Source organism: Dromaius novaehollandiae, chromosome 3 (genome assembly GCF_036370855.1).
Source record: "Dromaius novaehollandiae isolate bDroNov1 chromosome 3, bDroNov1.hap1, whole genome shotgun sequence".
In the NCBI taxonomy this organism is placed as follows: domain Eukaryota; kingdom Metazoa; phylum Chordata; class Aves; order Casuariiformes; family Dromaiidae; genus Dromaius; species Dromaius novaehollandiae.
Genome location: NC_088100.1, coordinates 17,898,678 through 17,925,540, shown reverse-complemented (window position 1 = coordinate 17,925,540; position 26,863 = coordinate 17,898,678). Strand labels below are relative to the sequence as shown.

Below are 26,863 nucleotides of genomic sequence, written 5' to 3'. Positions count from 1 at the left end.
ATTTTGATCCTTAAAAGATTGATGTTTATTAAAGAAGTCTCCCATTCACAATATCATGCTCTGCCACTGAGCCACACTATAAATATCAAATTTTAATTTGACTTTCTAGGATATTCCCTACACTAGCACTCATTATCATTTTAAAAAAATGTTAATACAGTTATATATGCCTGCGTTCACTCCCAGCTTTACAGTGGCATTTGAATTAAGGCAAAAGAATTAGAAAAAGAAACATATTCATTATACAGAAGAAAAAGTGGTGAAAGGGAGTAGCACGAAAGAATCTAAGACAGATGAACATTAATTTGTAAGCAAAAAAGTAATTATGTCTTGCTAACTGGCAAGTCCAACAAGATCACTCACACAAGCAAAATACAAGTAGAATACTAGAATACTTCATTAGTCTGTTTCTGATATTGAATGCCAGTTACAAAGTTACTCTAGGACTTGAGGCAGGGATTCTTTTAGTCAATACATTCAGCTGTAGGACTGCAGAAATTCAATAAATGTTTGCAGGTCTTACAGCATTAGATATCACTATGGTCCATCCCAGTCTCCACTAGAAGATGCTATTCCAGGGCTGTAACACCAGTGCATAGCTAAACCTCAGGACCAGGCTAAAGAGCAGCCCTCCTCCATACATCCCTGGCAAAACCTTGTTCACAAAAGCTCAAGTTCCATTTCCCAGAATAAGCTGTACACCAATCTGTCAATCTGTTACAAATACTATTCAGAAACGGAGGGCAAAAAGATAAACTTGCTATACGACATTAACTTGTATAGGTTAATAAACAAAGGAAAGTCAACCAGGACCAAAGAAATTTTACTTCCTTTACCCAGTTCATCACCTGGACTACCTAATCTGTTCCTTCATCTTGCCCTTCTGAAGCAGCCTCCCATGACAGAACTGACCTACTGAGGTAAATTTATTGTATGGTTATCTGAACATGTCATTGAAAGGAATACTAAAGCATCAACTTCCACAGCATCTGATACCCCATGTTACTGCTTGCTTGGTATGCTTTTACATCAGAATAAGAAACAAGTATTTTCAGAATACTAAGCAAATATTTTGTCTCCTCTTTTTTTTCTTTACAAAGATGTCCAGCAGACACAGAAGGCAATGCATTATTCCCAGTTTTATTCGACAACATTATTGATTCCCCCAAAAGTACAGAAATCATATGAATCAACTTAAAAGGTTAAAAATAAAAGTTTTGTTTTGGAAATCTTGTTTATGGGGCTGCTAAAATTAAGGCTGCTGTGTTCTGTCCTAAACTAGTTTCAATTAGCAAAGTTTGGAAGGGATTAAACTATATACATTAGCATTTTGGAGAGATGTCATTAATACACACTATATTTTAAGCATTTAAAGAGTTATCTGGGAAGTGACTTAGAAATATGAATTATTACCCCAAGATGAATAAGAGAATCATATAAAAAGTTACAAGCACTCAGAAAACTTCCTCTGCCTTGCTCTAACTAGCTGTTTGCTCCAATCCTTTTTCTCTCCCTAGTATCTTTTCATCTGAACTTCCTGCTTACTTGTCATGTTCTCTCGTACTTTCTTCTCTTTTAAGCCTTGCCTCACACAGGTCTATTTACACAGTAAACAGTTTGGGAAGGAATACCTACTACTTAATTGATATGTTGTCTATTAACATCAAGACCCCACCATTAGCACAATAATAAAGAACAAGGTAACTTTATGTGCCCTGCTTTTTAAATGGGACACAATAAAAGGAAACTGAAAAACAAAAAAGGCTAAATATTTAGAAGCAATGCCTTACTATGAGGTCTACAAGAATATTAAATTGCCTATTTAAAGAAAGTGATTTATTTAAAACTAGCCTAGCAAAGGATTATTGCAGAGAACATTATCAGAGTGATAAATGAGGCACCTTCCATAGCTTTTTCATCTTTAATTTCTATAATCACTAAAAAGCTACACTTCCTAAATTAATACATCAATAGATTTTATACAACCTACAAATTCCTCAAAAGTCAGTTTTACCCTTTTTATTAAGGGGTATTTAAACAGTGTCAAAACTGGAATTAACACGACAACCTTTCAGAAAAGTTACATTTCAAATGATCTTGCTCAGTTTTAGCATTGCTAGAGATTTGCTGAAAACATGTAAAACAATTTTTAGAAAGGATAATTTAATAGATACTTGTCTAAAACACTGTAATGGAAAAGCAGACAGATAATACTTATCTTCAGGTTTTATTTTATTCTTTTTCTTCTTACTTATGTATATTAACAAAAAACCTTCAAATGATTTAGACAAAAGCTTTTAGCTCAACACATAATTGCAACAAAATTACAATAATTGTACCAATTAAAATAATCCTGAATGAACAGTTTGTCATCTTAATGTTCCAGTGGTTTATAGAAGGATCTACTTAATTAGCTGAAATTGCTTTCCAATGTTAGTATCAAATGTCATTTGTTAAAAGTTGAACGATTTCGAAAATAATTTAACAAAGCAATTTTACAAAACACCAAGAACCAACATTTTCTTTTCAGCTGAATAAAGCAAGCAGATGTGTCATCAAATTGCTATAAAAATAAATGAGGCTTTATATGGGGAAAAATAAATTTTACTACTAGCGCTACAGAATACTATTTTCTGATTGTTTTATGAAATCAGATTTCTTTAATAATTTTCATATCATTTATATTTTGGTGCTATTTTTACGTATGCTGTAAATACATTTTCTTAAATTGAAGTAGAAAACAATGAAGTAGACAAATTCAATTGTATGTCATATAGAAAAACATTTTAACCTGCACAAGTGATCTACTTTGAATCACATAGGCTTAGCACACAAAAGATCTTAACTTATCAATAAAACACAGCACCAATGAAAGCACATTTATAGAATCCCAAATCTACATTAGTCAATTGCTGGTACACTTATAATTGAATTAGTCTTTACCAGTTTAACCCGAAAAAGAGAAAAAAAAGAGAAATAGAGGATGAGGTCTCAACACTGTCTAGTAACCAGAGATGAATCATTTCTTTGGTTACCATTATTAGAAAGACTAATTCAATTATAAGCGCACCAGCAGTTGACCAACTGGTTGGTTTGCCATCCAATTCGATAGGCTAAATTCAGTTGAAATGATAGATAAGTTATACATTGTTAAAAATAAGAACTACGGTTATTTACAACTTTAAGGAAAGCACAATCATTTTCTAATGCCAGAAGATATGTCTCATCTTTCAAAATCAAAGACTTAAGGCTCTTGATTTCCATAGGTTCCTAAAAAACATGTTTTCAAGGAAAGTAAGTAAAGGGAGGAGCTTCTAATGTGAACAGATGGCTCATGAGAGCTTTTTGTATCCTAAGCCAAGCTCTCAGGTTCTCATATTTCGAATGAGTACAGGAATAGGCACATCACAGAAATTCAGGGGACTGCAGCCACTTGCCAAAGTGATCCTCACAAAGGACTAAGAAGCCTTGTCTTAGTACATCAGTTTAAGTTCCTTGAGCAAAGCCCTGACAAAGAGTGACAGCTAGGACTGGCTCTCATGACATCAAACATGATGAGCAGAGTAACAACAAAACTAGCCAGTAGGAAATGCTGAACAGAAGGTTGTGTGAATACCTAAATTCCATATAAAACATAAAACAGAACCAAGGACTCTTCTTTCCCAGTGAGTATCTCTAAGCACCAAGACAGTGAGTCGCAGTCTCTCTTATGACTACCTCCCTCGACACACCACTCTTAATTTCTCTCTGTACATGGACACGCATAGCTAGAATTATATTCAGAAAGCTAAGAAACCCAGATCTAAATCGCATGGGAAAGAGGAAAACACTTACCACGGATGCATCAACTTCCAGGGTGAATGTTCAGCCCCAGTGCCATCCAGATATGGCCATCAGGCAATTCTCATGATCTATCATCAATTTTATATTGACTCTTTTTTCCAAGGGGCCGTCCACAGTAGGTAGGTAGAAGGCCATGAAGTTGTTCTGGTAGCCTTCAGAGCACTCCCTACCATTTTCTTCTGAAAAGAACAACTGGCACTGAGCTCTAGTACAGCGCCCATGCCTAACTGGGCAGCTGATCAGGACATTTCCATGGCCAGTCATATGGCCTGCCCCCAGCAAAAAGCACTCACTATCACCTCTTTAAACACTAGAATATTACGCGAAATAGGTACTGCCACCCTTTCCCTTCCACATGTATTTTTGAATTAAAGCAGCCTCAGCTGCTGTGATTTGTTGTGCTGAATCTAATCTTTCTCTCCTGTTACAAACATGCTCAAAAAACATCTATTTCTCCAGGCTTTTTTAAGGGCTTCAGATACAGACTCTTAAGGATCCTGAACAGGCTTAGGTGCACGGAAAGTACCACGAGACTCACCTTAGACAAGTCGTTAGCAATTCTGGGCATTCACACTAGCAGAACTGGAAATGTCACATGAAATTCTGGGGAAAAATTTAGACACCTACAGTTTTTTCAAGTGTTCACAAGTTTAGGTAGTCATTTTCTGAATTGTACTTTTGAACTCAAGGGGCATATACATGTCTTAAGTTTCACTTTCAACTTTATAAACCTTGACGCATGGAACAGTCTAATCAGTGAAGACAGTCCAGTTTGCCCACCAACAGCGAGGGGTAAAAAAAAAAAAAGTGACAGACTTGGAAAGCTGTCATATCCTAGAACAGAACTGGTTAGCTCTCACACGCAGAAACTGTTTCACTAACCTCTTCAGACTTCACGAGGAAAAGGCCTGACAAGACAGTTATGCAACTACTTAATGACTTCTAGGAACATCTTCCAACAGACAAAGTACTATAGACTTTGGTTTCTGCCATGATACAAAGATTGATGTAAACAGATACAATGTCTTCTGCAGATTCTCATTTAGAGAGCAAACTAAAAGAGGAAAGGGAGTGAGAAGACATTCCCTCCCATATGATCAGTTTTAACAGCATGATTTGTAATGGACAAGGTGTCAACATCAGATCATTGCCTTTTGTATTCCTTAAAAAGCAGAAAATGTCAGAAAACTTAAAACAAGATGGCCAAAACTCAGAGCCCCAAACTGAAACAAAGAACCAATGTCTGCAGAGAAAAGAAATAATGACCCAGATGTCTGTCAGAATAAAAAAAACTAAAAAATTAAAAAAATTAAAAAAGACTTTGTTAATTTACAAGCCTGAGAAGTATCAGTTGCAAATGTTCAACAGAAACTTGTATGAATCTGGCAACTTAATTCTCTGATGACTGAATTTACAGAATGACCAGCTATTTTATTCCTCTACAGACTTTTAAACATTTGCTCTTTGCAGCTTCTGCAAGCCATTTTGGAGTTACAAAAATGAACTGACAGTAGGGAGACAGCAACATGGAGAATTCAACCCAACTGGAACATACAGGGATATTAACAGTATGCCACAATTAATAAAACGGTAAAAATAATAAAACTAGACCAGGAGAAAGAGGTGGGCAATGGCAATAGTGCCAGATAATATCAGACGAGAAGAAAAACACAATATAAAAGAAATCAGAATTAGTAGCCTTACTTGGTATGGAAACACACTGCATGAAAATCCCAATGGTGTGAGATGACTTGAAAAGGCAACAGATAAAAATCAAAGGAATAAATACTGGTGCTAATAAGCATACTAACTGGTAAAATAAACCAAGAGAAGATCCATACTGGCACAGAGAGAGGCTGGAAGTGAGAGGGTAGCAAAGAGAGGATACAGCAAATCAGGCTTAAATAATTAAATGGGTTAAGAGGAGTTTTTCCTCCAGACTCTAGAATGAAGGTAACAACCCAGACTTAACATTACTTTCAAAGTTTAATAGAATTACAAAGTATAGGCTTGTTCCCCTCTACTAATGATCGAAGAATTACAGCATAGCACCTCTACCAGTTAAGCCTGAGCAACTCCAACTGCAAAGGTGCCTATGTTTGTCTGCAAAGGTGCCTATGTTGCAAATCAGGCTAATTTTGGTTTTTTAACTATCCTGGATGTTGCCCATACAATATTCAAGAGGTCTTCCCAATTCTATACAGTATGATAAAGATGTACTATTCTTGACAGAACCCTTTTCGCACTCCTCAATATACTATCTTTCATATTCATCAATATAGTACCTATGAGAAAGCACTACAAAACTTAGTTTCCCCAACAATCCTTCAAGATAAGATTATATTAGAGTCATCTTTTTTGTGGCTTTTTCTAATAAACTGAAGCACAGATAAAGATATATTTATTCAGTAAACAATCTGTGATACCAAGATAGCTGCGATTTTTTTCACAGTACTTCCAGGTACTGACAGCAGAGTTTCCAGCTTGAGACACAGCTCCGAATGCTCCAAGCTTACTGTCAGACTTACAGATTCATAATCAGACTACTGTCAGAATCATAAGCTGCATAACCCTCCCAAAAGAGGCACAAACATCATCCAAATAAAAGGTAGGATAGAGGTGACTAGTCCAGCATCACACACAAACTCCGTGACAAATAGTTCTGGAGCAGCTTTCAGTCAGCATAGTTTATTTTTCCTGAAATCTTTCCTTTATTATATGTTCTCCAATTACAACAGTTAGCACTGAGATGTGACAGAAAACGATCCACCCATTTACTATTTATCCTGCACTATATAGTCGGCAAAATTAATTCTGGACACCAAAAAACAGTAATCCTGTAAGGTTGTTGGGGGGGGGACAGAATAAGATCATCTAAATCATATATCATAATATATATGTAGAGGGAAATTAACCACAGGTGAATTTTATTCTACCATTTCCTAATGCTTCAGTACTTGGTTCTTTAAATTTTACCATACTTTTTGTATGTTGTCAAAGTAATGCTTATTCTTTGGAATAATACTGGAAAACAAACTATCTAGGGGAAAAGATCACTGACACTGCAAATAATGGATAACCTAAGCCAGGAACAACAGAACAAACTGCCCTACTAGCGCTATTTGAACTATGCTTGTGAAACAGTTATTGTCCTAGTGCCACCTGCTGGCACAAGGATATATAACATGCATTGGTACCAAGTTCAACTACTACACTGAATCACCCTTCTACAGCATGAACTGTATTTATACTGAAGAGCTTGTTATCATCTGCCTCCAAAACTACAGCAGTAAAACAACATAGGTTTTATTACCACTTGTCATACCCTCGGTGCACACAGGAAAGAAGTTATGCGAACACAGTACTGGAGCAGAATCTATAAAATTATCAAAATCTGATATCTATCCACGAGACTCAAAATGGGGAAGTTGCTTTTTATAAACTATAACACCCTAGAAAAGAGGAAGTAAAGTTCTAAAAGTGGAACTAAAGTAAACTAATATGGAAGACACTATCCTTCAAAGCCAAAGGACTTCAAATAGTTGTGGATAAAAAATAATGATGATGTAGAAAAGATTACTTTGGATAAAACAGAATTTTTAGAGCATCAAATAATCCCAGAGAAGAATTCACAGACCTTTCTGTATTCAGCACACAGTGAACACGGTCACCCAAAGTAGTAGATAGATGAGATCTCAGTTCTGTCACTACATCAGGGAGTTGTGTATCTCATTCCTTACACAGGCTCAACAGAGGTGGATAAGACATCAACTCTCTTCCTGGGCATGCAGCAATGTTAATTATTTTACAATAAATCTACTTTTTATGGTTAAATAGTCAAAAAAAATCATTCTTGTAATCATTTTCATATTGAGGAGGACTACTGATATTTTCTTCTTAAGACAGAAAACCCTGGATGTTGGCCCTCTGTTTCCTTCCCATTGCTTATTTGGTGTTGTGCATAGAATATCAATGGCACTATTTAAAATCATCACCACCTTCCCTTTTCCAACATACAGTTCTTCACATTACAGATCCTACTTTTGTACACTATAAATTTATTTATAAGTCTACCATGAATTGGCACTCCACTCAAATAGCTGTATTACTTCCAAATACAAGCTGGTTCTGCAAACAACGTAGTAAGAGTCATGCAACTGCACCTGAACTAAAAAATCCTGACACACTCCACAGCAGCAGCCTGAGTGTCTATACTAAAGGCAAATAATCCAGAACCTGAGCAAGTCATTCACATTTAGTTGTGACTGTACTTTCCTTTTCTTCAAGTTGGCTTAATACAGATTTAATCTTACTTTATATTGAAATAAATAGTACCCTTTCAAGAGAACAATTCAGGTCTCTCAACTCCTCCTCCAGTTTATTTATCAGAAAGCACGTCCAAAGTGGTATGCCTTGAAGATGGCACTGGGCTTTGATCATTCTGAAGAGATTTATTACTGCCATTGATTATTAGCAACAAAAGTAATGAGTTCCACAAATTAGTTCCAGTTAGGTGTATGTTTGTAGCAAGTGCGTAAAGACTCTGTACAACCTCACTGGGTAAAGAAGTGTATTCTATATAGCACGGAGGCCAACATCTTCCAAACACCCTAAGCCAAGCACAGGAGATAAATAACTACAATTAAACTACCCAGTATGCACAAAAGGATTAAGATACTGACCAAGAAAGTTAGGCAACTGTCTACAACTTGTCAGAAGGAGGAAGAAATAAAATGAAATATTTTGTAGTTATTAGTGAAAAGGGTATGCTTATACATTCAGTTTAGATTACTTACTTATATAGTCGCTATGTACCACTACAAACATTTGTGGGATTGCACAACAGACAGAATGACTAAACCAAATGCAAATCTGAAGAACTGCTATGAAAAATTCAGCGGAAGTTCCAAGATAACAATTTTCAGTGCTGATTACACTGTGCCATTAAGCAATCAGTGGTGACATGGGATGAAGAAAAGCATTTCTATCCGTAAGAAAATTTAAATACAGGTTTTGCTTAGACATACAGCCAAGACCCTTCAGTTTTTATTAAATGAATCAGTGTATCTTCACTTTACAACTTAAAAGTTACTGCGGAACTGGAAAGAGTGGCACAGACTGTGTTTCTGTCTCAGGACAAAATCATCCATCAGTTTAGCTCTAAAATGGCTCAATTTAAATTCGCTTCATGTCTTTAAAGAGCAAACAACTGAGGTTTTTCCATTTTCCATAGTGTTAAAGACAAAAAGTCTGATATCAGGACTTATCTGGACTCCTGTGCATTTCTTTCACACTGTTTAAATTTACATTGCTCACTTAGCTACACGCAGGACTTTCTTAGCTAAAAATACTGTCAGCAAATTTTATTTTCCTAGTAACAGATGAGACTGTTCAAAGATACCTTATAAAAGAGGTATCAAGTTTCTCAAATATTACTTTGACTTAAAAAAATTTTCTCAGAGTGTAATTGTCTTTCCTAACCAGAAGATGACAAACCTATAGTCTGCATTTAAGTAGTAAAGAATTGTTTAATAATGTAACTACTGAAAATAAAAAATTATGAAACATGCCATACTGTAAAACTAAATGAAAATAAAGAAATATCTACAGCAAGGGTATTGGGAGGTATGGGGGGCAAGAGGGAGTCCCTGATGATTCCGAATTATTATGCTTGCTTGATCAAATATAAACATTTGTGACATTATCAATGTTAATCCACAAGCAAGTGGAGCATATACAATACCAGTATGATTTCACAGGTATCTTACGCCCCCACAGAAAAGGCAAAACACAGAAATTGTGGATTCACTCTCTAGAAGAAAGCAGTTCGTAATCACGCACTTACTTACCTCTGAACTTTGACACATCAGCACCAACCCCTCCAACTTGAAGCCCCTCCAATCTATTCCTTGCCTCCTTTGTCTATCTTCAATCCTCAGCCTTGTCATGCCCAGTCCATCCTTATCCCTCCACCCTCTGGGTTCCCTGTGTCCAGATCTTACCTCGACTTATTTACTTTCTTTTACTGATACAACCCATCCCAGTCTTCTTTCCCAAACAACTTTAATTCCATTCTCAATACTTTGGCCATTCCTGCCTATCCCAGTCCCTCATCCAACTCATCTTCTCCCATGCTTTGGCTCTTAGTCCAAGAATCCTTCCCAAAGTTTCCTGTCCAAGCTCACTGTCCTCTCCATTCTTCCCTTGGCTCCAGAAAAGTCTCTAGCTTTTCTACCAACTTCTTCAATCAGTCCCTGTCTTCCCTCTTTACCTCAGCCATTCCACTGATCTTAGTCATTTCTTATGCAAGTTCAAAACCTTGTTTCCTATCCTTGACTTCCATTCTCAGATTTTGCTGTTTTCCTATAGCCCCAACTCTTAGCCTCATATTCTTCTCTTTTATTCTTCCCAATGTCATCAATCACTTGTCACAACCTGTTTTCCTTCTTACAAGCAGCCAGATTCTGGAAAGATAGGTGTGTTTACTGGATCCCTTGCTCTCAGCTGCAAGACCTAAGACAACTCAGTTGGATAGCAGCTTGTATCAGCAACTGGGAGAGGGAGTCCAGCTTCACCCTCATATTCTTTAACTGCAGCACAAGGCTCTGCCACAGTCTCAAACACACTTAGTGAACACTGAACCTCAAGAGATCTTAATCAGTAATGTCAGAGAAATCTGAACAGAGGTCTGCAAACTAATTACGAAAGAAAAGAAACTCATAATTTGGCCAAGGTGGAGGTGAAAATTTTATCAAGGAGGAGGAGACAGATGCACAACCAGCTGTCTGCAGAAGAATTCCAGTATACTTCTCTTCATTTTTAATAAAAATCACATATTTTAAAATGGTGCATTAATTAGCAATGAAAGCCATTTAAAAGTCAGTAAGTTGCTGAAAGCTAGCAAAGAGAGTAAGACTGTAGAAATTTTAGATGATAACTTGGTAGCTGTTTGAAAGCCATGTTATTCTAATAATCATGACTAATGATTACAGTTTTAATCACTGAAAGCGTATGCGACTACTAGAATAATGCCTACCTCTCATAAATGGTTTTTAAAGTCAGTTGATCTGGAACACCTTCAGTCTCTTCAAGATGTAGTATAAGCCACGATGTTCTGTACGGCCACTGCTCTGTGAGATTGATCCAACTAGCCAGTCTATCCCAATTGAATGTGATCTGATTAGCTCTCAATAAACGACCTGAGTATAACACAGAAGGAGGGAAGAAACACGTATTTTGGATTTGTATCTTTTAAAAGGAAAAATCTTTTTGTCAAAGAAGCAGCTATGTAAGTCCACTGACCTGATCTGTGAACTTCCTGGTATTACATTTTTAGCTCATTAAGCTCAAATTCATCTCATAGCACATCTAAAAATATAGTTTGACAATCTAATAAAAATTCTTGCAGTTATTGGTCAAAACATGAGAGTCTCCAGAACTGTCAATTTCTACTCCAAGTTAAACACTAATTACCATCATCCTGTTAAGGTGAATCTTAAGTTAGTACAACAAAACTCAACATAGAAGTTCACGCAGCACTGAATTTTCAACTTAAAAATGGAAGCTATGTTAGTACTGTTCTTGCATGCTGGGCAATGAAATCCCATAGCCAAAGCAAGTAAAGATACAGCTGCCATCTTAGTGAATAAAGCAAAATTCAAAGCTGTAAGCAATAGGCAGTTTTCAGTTAATATGGCAAGGTTTAAGTATACAGCACATTTTAAAAGGCAGAAAAAGAACAAATGACTCAAGTTAATGCTATAGTTTGCATATTTCAAGTTTCAGCAATTTTTTGCTAAAACAGCAGTAAGACTGTCGATGTGACATATAATCAACAGCCTGAAGGCTCTACTCATGAAGCTCTTCATGGAGTTACCACACATAAACAGAGAGTACTGTGAGCTAAAAGTGTTTGTGCAGTTCTATTTTTACATCTGGTAACTAACATTTTGTGCTTTTGGTATACTTTCACATCTGCACCATAATTTGCCAGAAACAGACATTTTGCGCTGCAAACTGTAATGACAGTGCTAAGAGACTGCACACTGATTTGAAAGACTAGCTCAGAATTCTATGTCTATTGTCACAAATAAATGATTACTAGATGTAAAGATGAGCAGGGGGGATTAATTATTACTAGCACTAACGTAGTGGATAAAAATATGCCATGGCTTATTTTACTTAGTTTAGAAGCAGTTACATTCAATTTGTCATAACCTTGAAGGGACATTAGAATAATCCAGATAACGCAAACACCAGGAATGCAACTGCAGAGACAACCAGCCACTCAGTGTCAGCCCAGCTGGTTCGCCAGAGCTGAATCTTAGCTAAGAGACATACTCATATGTCTTTGGATCACATTTCCTGCTACAATGATCATCAGCTTGGCACAGTAACAAACTGGAACCAATTCCACTGACTCAGGCCATGCTGGAAGTAAGCTCTCCCTAAAGTGCAATGTTAAGTTGGACAGTGATATTGCTGAAGCAGGTCTCCGCAATCCGAATGAATCTGCAGGAATCACTTCAAGTTTAGCCTATATTATTACTCTGTGCACCTACTGGAAAGCAAACACTCTTAAGGGACCTGAGATGGTTGCAGCAAGTTCATTAGCTCCAGCTATGGGCCACGGAACAGTGACAGGCTGACTTCTTAACTGCACCCACTGTAGGCAATACAGCTACATTCACTTGAGGCAGAACCTGATGCCAAGCTTGTTGAACCCATGCTTTATCTGCATGGGGGCAACTGGAGTATTTCTGTATCTGCGACAGCTTTGTTCATAACATTCTCTTAACTGATACAGCTCTCACTAGAAAATTAAGTTTTTGTTTTGTTTTGGGGTTTTTTTGATTTTTTTGGTTTTTTGGTTTTTTTTACATAAGTACTAAATGTTATCCTGGAAAGACAGGCTACTTAACATAATCTTTTATTGTTAGCATTACTGGTAAATTATACCATAGTAAGCTCAATAAAATTTCACAGAATCACAGAATAGTTGGGGTTGGAAGGGACCCCTGGAGATTATCTCGTGCCACCCACTCGCTGCTCAAGCAGGGTCACCTAGAGCAGGCTGCCCAGAACAACATCCAGTCAGGTTCTGAGTACCTCCAAGGATGGAGACTTCACAACCTTTTAGGGCAACCTGTTCCAGTGCTCAGTCACCTTTACAGTGAAGAAGTGCTTAAGTGGAATTTCCTGTCTTTCAATTTGTGCCCATTACCTCTTGTCCTGTCTTTGGGCACCAGTGAAAAGAGGCTAGCTCTGTTGTCTTTACACCCTTCCATCACATTCTACATTGATAAGATCCTCACAGGCCTTCTCTTCTCCAGACTAAACAGTCCCAGCTCTCTCAGCCTCTCCTCATATGACAGATGCATCATCTTTGTGGGCCTTTGCTGCACTCACTCCAGTAGCTCCATGTCTCTCTGGTAGTGGGGAGCCCCACACTGGACACAGCACTCCAAGTGTGGCCTCATCAGGGCTGCGTGGAGGGGAAGGATCACTTCCCTCAACCTGCTGGCAACACTCTGCCTAATGCAACCCAGGAGGCTGTTGGCCTTCTCTGCCACAAAGGCACACTGCTGGCTCATAACCAACTTGCTGTCCACCAGGATCCCCAGGTCCTTCTCTGCCAAGCTGCTCTTCAGCTCGTTGGCCCCCAGCTGGTACTGGTGCCTGGGATTATTCCTCCCAGGTGCAGGACTCTGAACTTCCCTTTCTTGAACTTCATGAGGTTCATCTCTGCCCATTCCTCCAGCCTGTTGAGGTCCCTCCAAATAGCAGCGCAGCCCATCTGGGGTATCAGCCACTCCTGCCAGCTTTGTATTGTCTGCGAACGTGCTGAGGGTGCACTTGGTCCCATCATCCAGGTCAGTAATGAAGATATTAAACCATACTGGTCCCAGTAGTGACCCTCCCCAAATGGGACACCACTAGTGACTGGCCTCTAGCTGGACTTCGTACCAGTGATCACAACCCCTTGAGCCAGTTCAGTCACTGACCACTTCTGTAGCTTGTACTTCATCAGCTTGTCTATGAGGACGTTATGAGAGACAGTGTTGAAAGACTGACTAAACAACATCCACTGCTCTTCCCTCACCGACCAAGCCAGTCATCTCATCAGAGCTAGCTATCAGGTCAGTTAAGCATGATTTTCCCTTCATAAATCCATGCTGACTACTCCTCGTCACCTTCCTGTCCTTCATGAGTCTGGAATTAGTATCCAGGATTAGTTGCGCCATCACCTTCCCAGGGATTGGGGTGAGGCTGATTAGCCTGTACATCCCCAGATCTTCCTTCTTGCCCTTCTTAATGAGAGGGGCAACATTTTTTCTCTTCCAGTCCTCTGGAACCTCTCCCAATAGCTATGACCTTTTAAAGACGATTGAGAGTGGCTTCACAGTGACATCAGCCAGCTCCCTCGGCACTCAAGGGTACATCCCATCAGGACCCATGGACTTGTGCTTGTCCAGTTTAAGTGTTCCTTAACCTGATCCTCCTCCACTGACGGTAAGCCTTCATTGCTCCATGAAAGTAAAACAGGAAAGCATATTTTATTATTCCACCTCAGGATTAAAAATATCAACTTCTTAAAAATGTAGATTAGAAATATTTGACTCCCACTAACTTCAGTGAAACATCAACAACTAAGTATTATGAAATTCTTTTTTTTAATTGTACTTATGAATAATAGTTTAGAATCTATCTGTTCATACTTTGCTAGTACTCTAAGAGAGTTAACTTTCTGCTTCAGAAAGATCTTCCAAATCGACATATATTTGAAAATAATGCCTGAGTTCTGGTTTTGACACACATTGATAGTAAACTGACTGACATGTTAAATTTAGTTTGCACACAAAAAACGGAATGTGATGAAACTGTAACCAACCTAAAGACGGTACTATTTACTGTACACAAACATGTGCCACGCTCACCTGTCACAGAAACAATATTAAGTAATCTTCTCATGGTCTGAGGACTGATATCACTGAACCAATCCTCTGTAACCAAAAGCTTGGTCAAATCAAAAGACATCTGGCGAGTAATGGTACGTTGCATTTGTCGTCTTCTGTAAGTATCCTGATAATTAAACAGAAAAGCAAGGAATACTGATTAGCACCAAAAACCTGTATCTATTTGGAAGACTTTAATTTTACTTGCTTGTAAAGTTAGAACCTCTGTGAATAAGTGTCTGTGAGGTTGAACTGAAATACGATAAAAACATTTACTGGCATTTATTTTATATTAGCGATGTAATAATCAGAATATAATATGCATATAATACTTGCATTTTATTTGACCAACTTTCTGGTACTATGTAGAGTTGGAGAGACAGAACAGAAAGGATAACGCAAGAAAGAGTGTGGTGAACATGTTGCAGTAAAAGTCTAGCACCATAATATTCCAAATTCCCTGATTTGCTTGATTATTGCCCCTTGTAGCAACAGCCTAACTGGGCTTATACATGAGAACCCAAAAAATACATATACACACAGATAATAGCCACTACCAAGATGCTGTCTCATCTCAGCATTTGCAGAGAGCTTGGACATTCCAACCATGCCTGAATTTAAGCCTTTGTGGAACAGAATGCTTTGGTGATCAATCTTCTGCCTCTCTGGTAGCATCAGTCTACTGATTTTAGGAGGTACTTTTCCTATATGGACCATCTGTGTTAATTTCATAGGAAAGATCTGCTTAAGTCTTTGAAGCTGACACAGTGAAAAAATGTAAAAGAAACGCAAAAGGTATTAACAGTATTTCATTTACTCTAAAATGTTTCTCACCCGTCTATTAAGAGCAGTTTTGCTACCAAGCTTGGTCATCTCTCCAAGACTGTTCTGAGAAACTCTCCTGTCAACTTCTTCGGGTAATCCTATTAAAAAAAAATATTTTTTTAAGCATTTACTCCATTCATATGTATTTCTTTATTTAAATAGTGTGTTCTAAAAAACAGATTTTATCATCCTTGCTTCTGTAACTTACATATAATTCTCCTGTATAACCTTACCTGCATTATCTGTATAAGGAACATCTCCATTGGTTGTTGAAGCTACCATCAGCTTTTTTGCATTACTAAGCCCACGGCTATTCAGAAAAACAGGCAAATGGACTATATTTCGCATGTAATCATGTCCATTTATGTTTGAATCACGTAGAACACTATTAAGATTTTGGTTAATAGCCTTTATAATAATATGTGGATCACTTGCAAAAATAGCAATAAATGGGCCTTTCGAAAACAAGACTCGCACCTGTAGGAAAGCAGATAGTAAGTCTTGTTAACTTAAATATCTTTGACTCAACATTTTATATTCATTCTGTTCTAGTTAAAACTTGAAAGGACAAGGGATGTACACAGATCTCTTTTTTCAGTATGCGGTATCTATTCTTAGGTACTTATCTACAATTAAAAAGAAGCATACTTGACACATTATCAGAAGCAGTCATAAAAAAAGTCATCACCAAGAAAGTATTATGCAGTAATGCTCTAACCCCACACAAATATTAAGCTTTTAAGTATTCTTCACCTAAAGTAAAGCATGAAAAACTCTCCAAACAATCTCTGTTTTAATGGGATACTAGTTTTCAATGATTTACATCTTACGATTTCAAAACATATTACAACATGTACAGCATGTATAGTCCTACAGCTTTTCTGGGACTTTATTCTCAGTTGCTTAAAGCCCCAACTTAGTATTACAGCTATGCCAGAGCATTAAGAAAATGACTGTAATACACAGAAATTCTGTTTATCTATCTCCCTCCTATGGCAAATACATGGCTACTAGTAGTTGAGCCCATTTATGGCAGACAGAAAACCAGAGATCACCTCTATAATATGACCCAACTCACCGTATCAAGCATCTGTAAAACTTTGTCCTGTTCACAAGCATCCAATCCATCAATAATTACAACAAGCCTTGTCTGATTCTGAGTGAAGCCGTCAATGGTTTTTGCCATTTTGGCCATCAATTCCACTTCACATTTCAGAACCTATAAACATGAAAAGCAAAGACAGACAGACAATTCTACAGTATTTAAACCTCACAAAAAATGCATATAATTCCTTTTACAGATTGCTACCTACCCCTAAAATACTTCCAAAAGACTAGAAGAACAAATGGTTATAAATACTGAACTCTCCCCAAAGTGAAATAGCTCTAAAATATCATTTTTATTTTCTACAAAGTAATGTACAGCAAAACAGCATATTCCGCTTTAATGTAACACCTTGTCCTTAAATTCCATTACAATTCTATTTAGAAATAAAGTCATATTCTGTACTGTAAATCAATATTTCAACAGTAAGCAAACAAGAATCTATAGTTTCTGCTAATCCCATGAAATTGCTTTGCATAAAACATACACTAAAATTTTGTACCTGCCTTCCATCCAAGCTCTTTACTTCATTACTTTCATGTTCAGTCATTCCTACTCATGATTCATATTCTTATAATCTGAAGATTTTTAAATTCTTCCACATCAAATTAGACATATATCGACTGCCCTTTATAAAGAAGCAAAGGTGGAATTCATCTGCCCTAATTTTAGCAACCAGAAGCTAGACATTTAAATCTGATCTACTCATCACTAGGTTCATCTTGAACATGCACATTAAGAAGAGAGAAGTCATATGAATCACAATCTGGAAACATCCATTTTCTCTGCTTTGATTGCAAAGGGCAAGCCTAATTTTTTAATGTCTAAAGTTGTACAAGCTGAGTTCCATTCAAAAATCAATGGGCGAAGAATAACGAAGACAGGCACAGATAAGGTCTTTCGTGCTACCTAAACGTTTCAAGAAGCTGTACAATAGGTTATCTGTAATTTACAGAAGTAACTGTCATGCTGTTAAAAGTTCATCTTCAAATAGGGGCAGATGACAGCCTGATGTTTTCTGCTGTTCTTCTGATAGTATTTTTTTTAAACAGTTCAGCTATGTGCAACCCAACAAAACAGTAACATTTTCTACCATTTTTCATGAAATATTTGACCTCTTCTGGAATGTCCTTTCAATGCTTTCGTTCTTTTCCTAGTAACGAGGTCCTGCAGACAGCCAGTCAGGCATGTTTTTTTCATCCTTATAATATTGTAGAAGTTACTCTTTCCAGTCTTATGATCGCAAGTAAGGTTCTACCTAATACAGATCATTTAGAACAACTGTTTTCTTAATATTTTCCTCCTAACAAAAATAAAATCAGAAACTGAAAATATAATCCAAAGCTAACATTCCTGGTTGAGCAAACATGGATCATGAACATTAAGTATAACTTTCAGTGGAACAGAAATGTTCCCTCCTGTAGACACTTGCCAAAACTTATTCTACTGTTGAGAGACTGGCCTGAAAAAGTTAATGGCACCACATCTTAATGCTACAGGTTTACAATTTGGGTTTGCATTTCTTTTGTTTTTGTTTTTAAATGGCTAATTCATATAAATGCTTACCTTCATGAACCCCTCACTTTTTAACTTGTGAAGCTTGGAGGCAGCATTGTGAAGGCGTTTTCTTTGAGAATTTAAAACTGAATCCATCACTTGCCACCAGGTGCGACAGTTCAAGATAAAGGCCAAACCAACAACACATGCAACTGATATAAGAATAGCATTCACTGTCATGTTTGTTGGTTCCACATTAAAAATCGCCAGCAGAGCAATCCCAGAAACAATGCAAGACAATATGAATAGGAAAATCACAAAGGATGGGAGACAGCAAGTTTTCTTCCATTTCTTTTTACCTATAAAACAAGTACTTCCTGTTAAAACAAATGCAAAATTTACAGGCAAGTATAACAGTTTATTATCCTGAATGTTTTTCACACAACACTAGCTTGCATAAAAGGTTATTATCCAGCTACACAGACTTGAAAAATAAGGTCTAAATTTGCCAAAATTCTTGGAAATCATGAAGCAGAGACATTCCTTTCATCTACAGTTTACTTCCATTGTTTCAAGAAATCAACACTGGATGCAAATGATCTTTATTAAGTAGGATTCTCATAGGTAAGATCTTTCCTTTTGTGAGATGTGTCAGTAAAGCGTACTTATGTAAGTAAACCATAAGAAATCAGTTAGGTAACTGCCTGATTTTAAACTAAAACATGATGTGCAGGTAATCTAATAATAATAATGGCACTGGAGGACTAAACTGAAATTACAGGCTACCGCCTGAGATTATTATTTGGCCTTTCCTACCTACGAAAACCTTCACAAACAGTGGAGAAGCTCTGAATGAAAAAGCTAATACACTGAAGAGAAATTTCTCTTAGCACAACACGAAGGCATATTTTACCCTTAATTTGACTCAGAGACAATTATTTAATTGCTAAGGACAATACCACTTTGCATATAAAAGGATGTAATACAAATACTCATTTCCATTAGCACTTCCAACAGCTATACTTAAGAGAAAATATTATCCTGATATTAAGAAAAAGGACATTTTTCTCTCTAAGACAGTGGAAAGTATCCCCTACATTCCCCTAACTCTATATGAATTTCTGCATGGTTAAAACTTAGTTTCAAAAAGCATATAATGTGAAATGTGAAAAACAGAATTCCTGGTAACAGTGCAATGAAATGGAATAATCAGAAAGGTCACTCAGGTAATAAAAACCTTGTGTATCTTCTGTCTTGAAAACTCGAAATAGCCTTGTTGCTAAGAAACCAAATTCTCTTTCACATGCATCGGAGAGGGTAGCAATCATCTCAGCCAATGAAGTTTCTCCACCTACACTGGACAGTCTATTGTAGTCAGTAAACAAAAATCTGAAAGAGAAAAAACATGTATTTTCTATAGATCAGAAAGCTTCAAATATTTTCTGGCAACCAGAATAAAAATCTTCCTGCATATCTGCAGATGGAAGACCAAGTGAAATACTTCAATTTTATATAGAGATTAAAAATATATATATATTTATTTATTTCTCTTCCTTTTATCAACTTCTCTGCCCCTTTCCTATTCTAAAACTTGATTTTTTAAAAAGAAATAGGCACATCACTAATGGTATCTCAGTCAGCAATAAAAATACTTAAAAAAAAAATCTTTATGATCCCAAAACATAATACAGCTATTTTAAAAATTGCATTCTGAGGCATTTTCAATACTTATGATTAATTAAAAAAAAAAAACACACATGCAAAAGAACAGGATCACCTAATAGCACCATAAGGCTAAAATCTAAGTTTCTAAATGACAGAAATAAATAAAACCATTAATCACAGGGTGTAAGTTTTCTTACTCTCAGGTAAACTAGAAGCTATGACCAGTTGGATGCTCTACTTACAATAGGGAAAAAATAAAAAGCTCAGCAGTAAAAATCAATGAAACAAAGATTAAACATAATATATAGTAAGCTATATCAGAAAGCTAAAAACATATTTTGTCTGTTACAAAGCTTGTATTAGCATGATGGTCAAAAACCCTAATACTAAAAAGCACTGCTTCACTGACTTTGGCATGAACAGAGATCTTTTTCTCGAAAACACCACACCAAAAAATTTAACTGTATCTTCTTCTAAGGCTACTATTTTCCATTTAAAAATCTCAACAGTATTTCATGGGAAGATAAACGTACACATTTATATATACAGTCTGAAAAGTTCAGCGTGAATTTGAATTATTTGTTAAAGAGTAAATAAGTGAAATAACTAACCTGACAGGTAAAGCTTTAGTGGTTTGCTCTGGCAATTCTGGTGGGTTCACAAACATGAGCTTGAGAAGCAACTCTAAATACCCAATATGTCTTGCCAGCCTGGCACTTAATACCCACGCCCAGTTCCAGCTCTCACCTTCTCTTCGGCCACCAAAGTAAATTACAGCTGTAAACAAATGTTTTTTAAGGTATATTTTAATCAATATTCACAACTGAAATAATCATGAAGTTTGAACAGGTAAGGCATGGAGTTGTGTAAAACGAGTTCAATGAATAACCGAGTAACAGTTATGGCTAAAAAATGGGATTAAGAGCAAAATAATGAAGTTTTATAAAAATTTTGCTTTGCTTTCCAAGCATGGCCTCTCACAAATTATATGTAAAACACAAGGAAAGATCATCAGGGATCCTATTTTCTATAAAAACACTTAATATTTTTTCTGAATCACAAAGCATGTTTACAAAAGAGAAAATACTGAATTCTAAAAATAAACTAAAAAAACATAAAAATGTTTTATCAAATAGTAGACTTACCAAAGAATATATAGAGAACTGCTAATAAGCTGAGTGACACTGCTATTCCAAGCTTTGCATCCACTGTGAAAGCAAGCAATAAACCCAAACCTCCACACAGCAAAAGTGTGAGGAATACAACAAGCCAAGAGAACTGGAACAGAGGCTCGATCTGCTGACCTGCAAAAGTTTTCATTTCATCTAAAATGCAAAAAGAATAGTTAATATGTTAAACCATTCTAGAACAAAAAGCAAAAGAGGTATTATAATGATCCTGATTTCTGAAGAAAAGTACTTGTTTTTGCCTCAACTTTGTGACTTTGTCCTGATACTAATTTCCAACAAAAATGAAAGACAACAGCGTTTGAAGAGGGATTCAATCATTAATGAAAAAATTAAATTTTCATCCACACAATGAATGAAACCTTTCAGATACATAATTCTTGCACTGTTTGCTGCAGATTTTCTATAGGTTATAACACATTTATGTCACTAAGAAAAAGAAATTTTACCTGTCCAAAAAAAAAAAAAAAAAAAAAAAAAAAAAGGTAATCCATTACTGAAATTAGCACCACATACATGAAACCATCACATATATTACTATGTAAAAGGGTTAAGTATTTATTTCTGTTTGTTCATTCATGTTTACTCAAACAGGAATTCCTGAAAAATGTATTCAGGATCTACTGAAAGAGGAAACATAAAATACACAATGCAGAATAAAAAGAAGATTGGGGAAGAGCGTGAAAATACTGAAAACTATTAAGCTTCTTAAAAACAGAAGAGTTAATCAAAAACAAACATCACAATCAACAATGCATGCCATTTTTGTTCAAGATCATGGAGCATGAGGTAAATAAAGTGAATGGAGAGACCCTATTTTGACTAATATGTCATTTTTTAAAAACAGAAAATAAGAAAGATCAGAGTGGTTAAATATTTTGAGTTATACTGAAACATCTTAGGAAAATATCCTTTGTCAGAAATAACTACAATTTTAATAAGATGATTATTTCCACTATGAAAGAACATTTAGAATGGTGTATGTATATACCTAAGTTAATGACTCTCTTCAATTACTGTATTTGCTTCCCTATCTATGTCATTTCATAAAGTTCAAAAAGCTCCAAGTAAATAAAAGGGAGGCGGGGAAGAGAACCAGTACCAGAGAAAAAAGGGTATTAAGAAAAAGAATAATAGTCTAGAATTTGTTCTTAAACTCCTAAAAAAGATGCATGAGATGTAGGAAGCACAATAAATACTGCAGCAAAGGAGATTTAAACCTGATCTGACACAAAAAAGTCACATTCCAAATTAAAATTTCAGCAGTACCTAAAAAAGTGGATTTACTGCTGAAGGAAGCCCACAGGACAACTGACAGCAATACTCAAAGATTGTATTGATACTGTATAAACAAATAAATAACCAACCGATGGATGTAGTGACTACACTAAAGTTTAAATTCTTTTGCTACAGAAACAGGGATGGGATACAACTCTACATGGACCAGCGGCTGTTGCAAACACAGCAACTCCCATGCAATGCCACCCACAGTATGGACCTGTATCTATAAGAAAGGCTGAGTCAAATTTTACCTTCCAGTTTCTTGAGAAGAAAAGATTTTCCACTTCCCCACTGTGCATACAACCCTACACAAATAGGTGGCTGCATGGTTGGTTCGCTAAGAATATCAGCCAAAGCGCTGCTGTAGAGATCATAGCCCAGCATGTCACCATCCGATTCCGTGGGAGACAAGTGCCCTGTAACATAAATACTCCTACAGAACTACTACTTTTCTTTTTTAAGATATTTTTTCATATGACAATTTCCATACATGAAATCATGGCATGTTTATCTACATTTGTATACATATTCTTCCCACTTAATAGCTATTAGTCATACATTCTTGTTCAAAGGAATCTTAAATCACCCCTACAAATGTTATATAATTATCAAATTAATACAGCTTAGTATATAAGACCCAAAACCAAATCTCAAATCACAGAAAGCTGAAGAAAATGATTCTTATATAAGCAAAGTCCAAGTAAAAACAAAACCATCAACATAAGTTGCACCATATACCGTGTCGAAGGGCACAGGTCAAACACAGAGGCACATTCTACCTATGTTAGAATTTTTGAATGACAAAGTTTTTCTGACAATTTTTTCAATATTTCCCATTAATCACAACATTTTAAAAAATCTGAACTGTTCCAGTCTTGAATATACAATTGAATGAATTGGATTCTTAATCTACAAGTGAATTAAAAACAATATAGGAGAAAATTATTCCTTTAATCATTTATCTCATTAAAATAAGCTTTATTTTCTTCAATCTAAGTTTAGATCTGAAGAAAAGATAAATGCTTATACTTACGGGCTCCAAATATCTGTGTTAAAATACTTTTCTGGTGGCTACAGTCAATATTGTAAGGTGTTTCTCCTGTTTTGTTGGGTCTATAAAGCAATCTACCATCTTTTGGATTTCTTAAGAGTAGTTCAGCAAGTTTACGGCTTCTTCCACGAATGGCAATGTGGAGTGGAGTATCTCCTCTCTGCAATTAAGTGAAAAACTAGTAATACCAAATACATAACACGAATTAATAAGATTATGAATGGACCATATGTTACACATCACTATAGATGTGTTACTTACTTGAAATACAATTTAAGGAATTCTTAATATCATTAACACCTTACAGCAAATGTTTCTTTCCCAAAGCAGCACTACCAAAGTTTTAAAAAAGACATATGATAAGGCAGAACTAAATTCTTATTCCTGATATGGATGCTTTTCTTTTCATATTGCTGAAAGCATCCAAAGACAGACAAAAGTTCAAAATACTAATCGTGTGAATAAACTTATTTTTAAGTATTCTGATGTTCTAAATTATTGAGCCTATGGGAGACTAAGCCATGGATCTGTACTTTGTTTACCATAGAAAAATTAAATCAAGAGGCAAGCAACTGGCTTTCTGGTATGGACTAAGCACGAGCTATCTGTGATCAAGTCCATAAATAATTAAAGACCAAATATTGGAACTTTTTTGTATCAAAATATGCATTACTTTATTAGCAATGAAACATGTCTGACTTAAACAAAAATCAGCTTGTTCAACAACTGTCATGTAAGAATACAGATGGAACAATAACTAGTTCTAGCTTCAGTCCCATTTTTCTATGGCACTCGTATCTGACTTTTAACAAAACAAAAACAAAGCAACTGAAAAAATCTTATATACCTTTTTCAAACTTAAATTGATCAAGAATGATCAGCATATCCAAGTTCAAAAATATAAACCAAAACAACAACAGACAACCACTGTTTATTTCTGGCAGTTTTAACATTTTTCAGAACAAAAACAATTATTTACAATTTCCAGTTCCTTCTGGCTCAAACTCCATCTCATTTTTGTCAAAGGAGAAATCGAGGACAAGTCATGATACCGGTAAAGCTGCAAACTCAGATGCCATTATTGTGTTCCTTTTGTAAAACTAATGTTGTATTTAACATCATAATTGTAAGAGTTACGTGGCTATAGTGCAAACTCTAAAAATAAAAGATAAGGTATGGTTTCCAGAAAATAGAATGATTCCTATCCCACCTCTAACAAAAACAAAACAAAACAAAGAAAAAACTATTCCTGTTTCAGCCTTGACAACTCACTACAAAATTCTCCTGCAAAACTAAAAGGATTAAACATACTGAAATAAGTTAACAAACATTCTTTACCTTGTCTACAGCAGAAACCTTAGCTCCTTTGTCCAGAAGGAGCTCTACTATCTCAATATTTCTCATCTTGGTTGCCTTTATAAGTGGTGTTTCTCCATCCTAAAAGTGAAAAGTAGGCCTAATAAAAAACCCTTCCATTTACACTCAAACACAAGCAAAGTCGAATGATGGTGTAACAAATTAAATTCTTAACTTTTAAACAGTATTTTTTCAATGAAAAATGTTACTACGCAGGTAACAACACGTCAGTGCACATGTTCTTGAAGAAGAATCACAAACACCGTAATCAAGATCAATTAGAATCACAGTGCACAACACACATTTCTGTTAATAAGTATTGAATAGAGAAAGAGAAGATGCGGATAAAATACAAGAGATCTGAGGAGAGACTGGAACAGAAGAGAGATAAGAACAGATCGGAACGGCAACAAGTTAATTCACTGCTGTAAATACTTCCTCTAGATTTTTTATTCCTGTACATGCAATGAATAGTGGTCAGAACTTTCTAGTTAGTAAGATCAGAAGTCTTTTTCACTTTCCACTAGCACCTACTTTCTGCCCCTTATTGTGTTAAATGCCAACAGTGCTGAGGGAAAGTATTCACAGAATTTGTACTGAGTTTCAGCAGAAAGTGATATTTATCAAAGGGAACATTAACATTACTGAAAATAGACTGTGTAACTTAGAAAGAAAATCTGGGGTTTGGGGTTTTTTTTTTTTTTTTTTTTTTAAACAGCGTGGTTTCCACAGTTAATAAAAACAGAATTCGGAATGATGATCTTAAAGTTACATTAGAGTTGAGAAAAGAACAGATGTTAAATAAAATAAAATCACATCCATAACTAACAGTTACCTTTGTACATGTTTCAGTATCAGGGTTGCATTGCAAGATATCCCTCACCATCGTGGCATTTCCTTTCTCAACTGCCCAATACAAAGCAGTCTTATTATCCTATAAAAAGATTTTTAAAAAGTATTAGATGTTAATAATACTTTCATTCAATTGGATTAATTGCAAAGACAAATATAAAATACAACCACCATACTGAAAACAGAACACTATACAGCAAAATTTCCGTACAGTCTGGGACAGAGGGAAATACTACCTAATCTAATTAGTACTTCCGTGAAATTTGGGGAGGAAAGAAATATTATCACTCATATTAAAATCTGGCTAGGGAACACAAAGCTATTTTTAAAACCTACATAAAAGACACTAAAAGCTTAAACAATCCCATCAGATTCAACCTATTTTGAAACAGTTTCCAAAACCCTTATCTCCCAAAACCATATTTGCGTATTCGTTCATTCATGACTCAGATAACTTACGTAATGAAATAAAACAACTTTTGTTTTCAGAGTACTGTCTTTTTTACCTTTATTATGTAATAGTTATGTTTCTGTCTGTCTCTTTTTTAAAAAAATTTTTCTCCTATTACAACATGGAGCTACTGACCACATCCAGGCTTAAAAAAAAAAAAAAAAAGTTCTCTCTCTCCTGTATAGTATAGCCTCATGACAGAACTCTTGTATGGGCGGCCAGAGGGGCTGGAGAGCTGTAAAAGTGGATGGACACAGAAGTCAACACAAAGCACCAGAACAGAGGTCTCCCATTCATCATATCAACCATTCCCGCTGGTTTAACGGTATTCGCAGATCTGCTGCAAGTATGTCATCATTTTTTCCCAATTACATGTGCTATCCCAGGAAGTCTCTCTGACTGCAGTCTTCTTGTAGCCCAGTGACTGCACTCAGACTCTTCTGTCTGATGTCATTTGCGTGGAGACATTTAAGGAAAGCCTCTGAACACACACCTGCTTCTAAGGAGGAATAGTGAAAGTCCCTCTTACAGTCTTCTCCCTTGCTTACTTCCTTGGTTTGTAGCTCTTCCTCTCCCACCTCTGGGCTTCACAACAAACTCAGTTTAACGCCCTGCTCATCAGTTCAGCAGGGCTGGTCAAAGACTTCTTTCCTCTCTGGTCCTATGGGTTTCACATCCTCCATTCCTCAGTCAGGTGGGTTCCAACAAGGCACCAGACTGAGGAAGCCAAATCCTTGCTGGCAGTATCACCTGCAAAGCCAGGCACTGGTCTGAGAGATGCCTGTAGCTAAGCCT

At 36.2% G+C, this 26,863-nt stretch overlaps 1 protein-coding gene across 4 annotated transcripts in view; it reads right to left on the bottom strand.

Annotated features, from left to right (window-relative positions):
* The window catches only part of KIDINS220 (kinase D interacting substrate 220), an 81,430-nt gene that overhangs the window by 28,314 nt on the left and 26,253 nt on the right, over positions 1–26,863 (bottom strand). For all 4 annotated transcript variants that reach the window (XM_026097149.2, XM_026097148.2, XM_026097150.2 and 1 more), the window contains 13 exons: positions 25,601–25,699; positions 24,748–24,846; positions 23,392–23,569; positions 22,610–22,774; positions 21,036–21,215; positions 20,502–20,667; positions 19,463–19,614; positions 18,295–18,584; positions 16,702–16,842; positions 15,857–16,100; positions 15,633–15,721; positions 14,781–14,925; positions 10,880–11,042 (listed from right to left, as the gene is read on the bottom strand). In XM_026097149.2, coding sequence (XP_025952934.1) covers positions 10,880–11,042; positions 14,781–14,925; positions 15,633–15,721; positions 15,857–16,100; positions 16,702–16,842; positions 18,295–18,584; positions 19,463–19,614; positions 20,502–20,667; positions 21,036–21,215; positions 22,610–22,774; positions 23,392–23,569; positions 24,748–24,846; positions 25,601–25,699 — 2,111 coding nt within the window. The remainder of the gene's footprint in view (positions 1–10,879; positions 11,043–14,780; positions 14,926–15,632; positions 15,722–15,856; positions 16,101–16,701; positions 16,843–18,294; positions 18,585–19,462; positions 19,615–20,501; positions 20,668–21,035; positions 21,216–22,609; positions 22,775–23,391; positions 23,570–24,747; positions 24,847–25,600; positions 25,700–26,863) is intronic.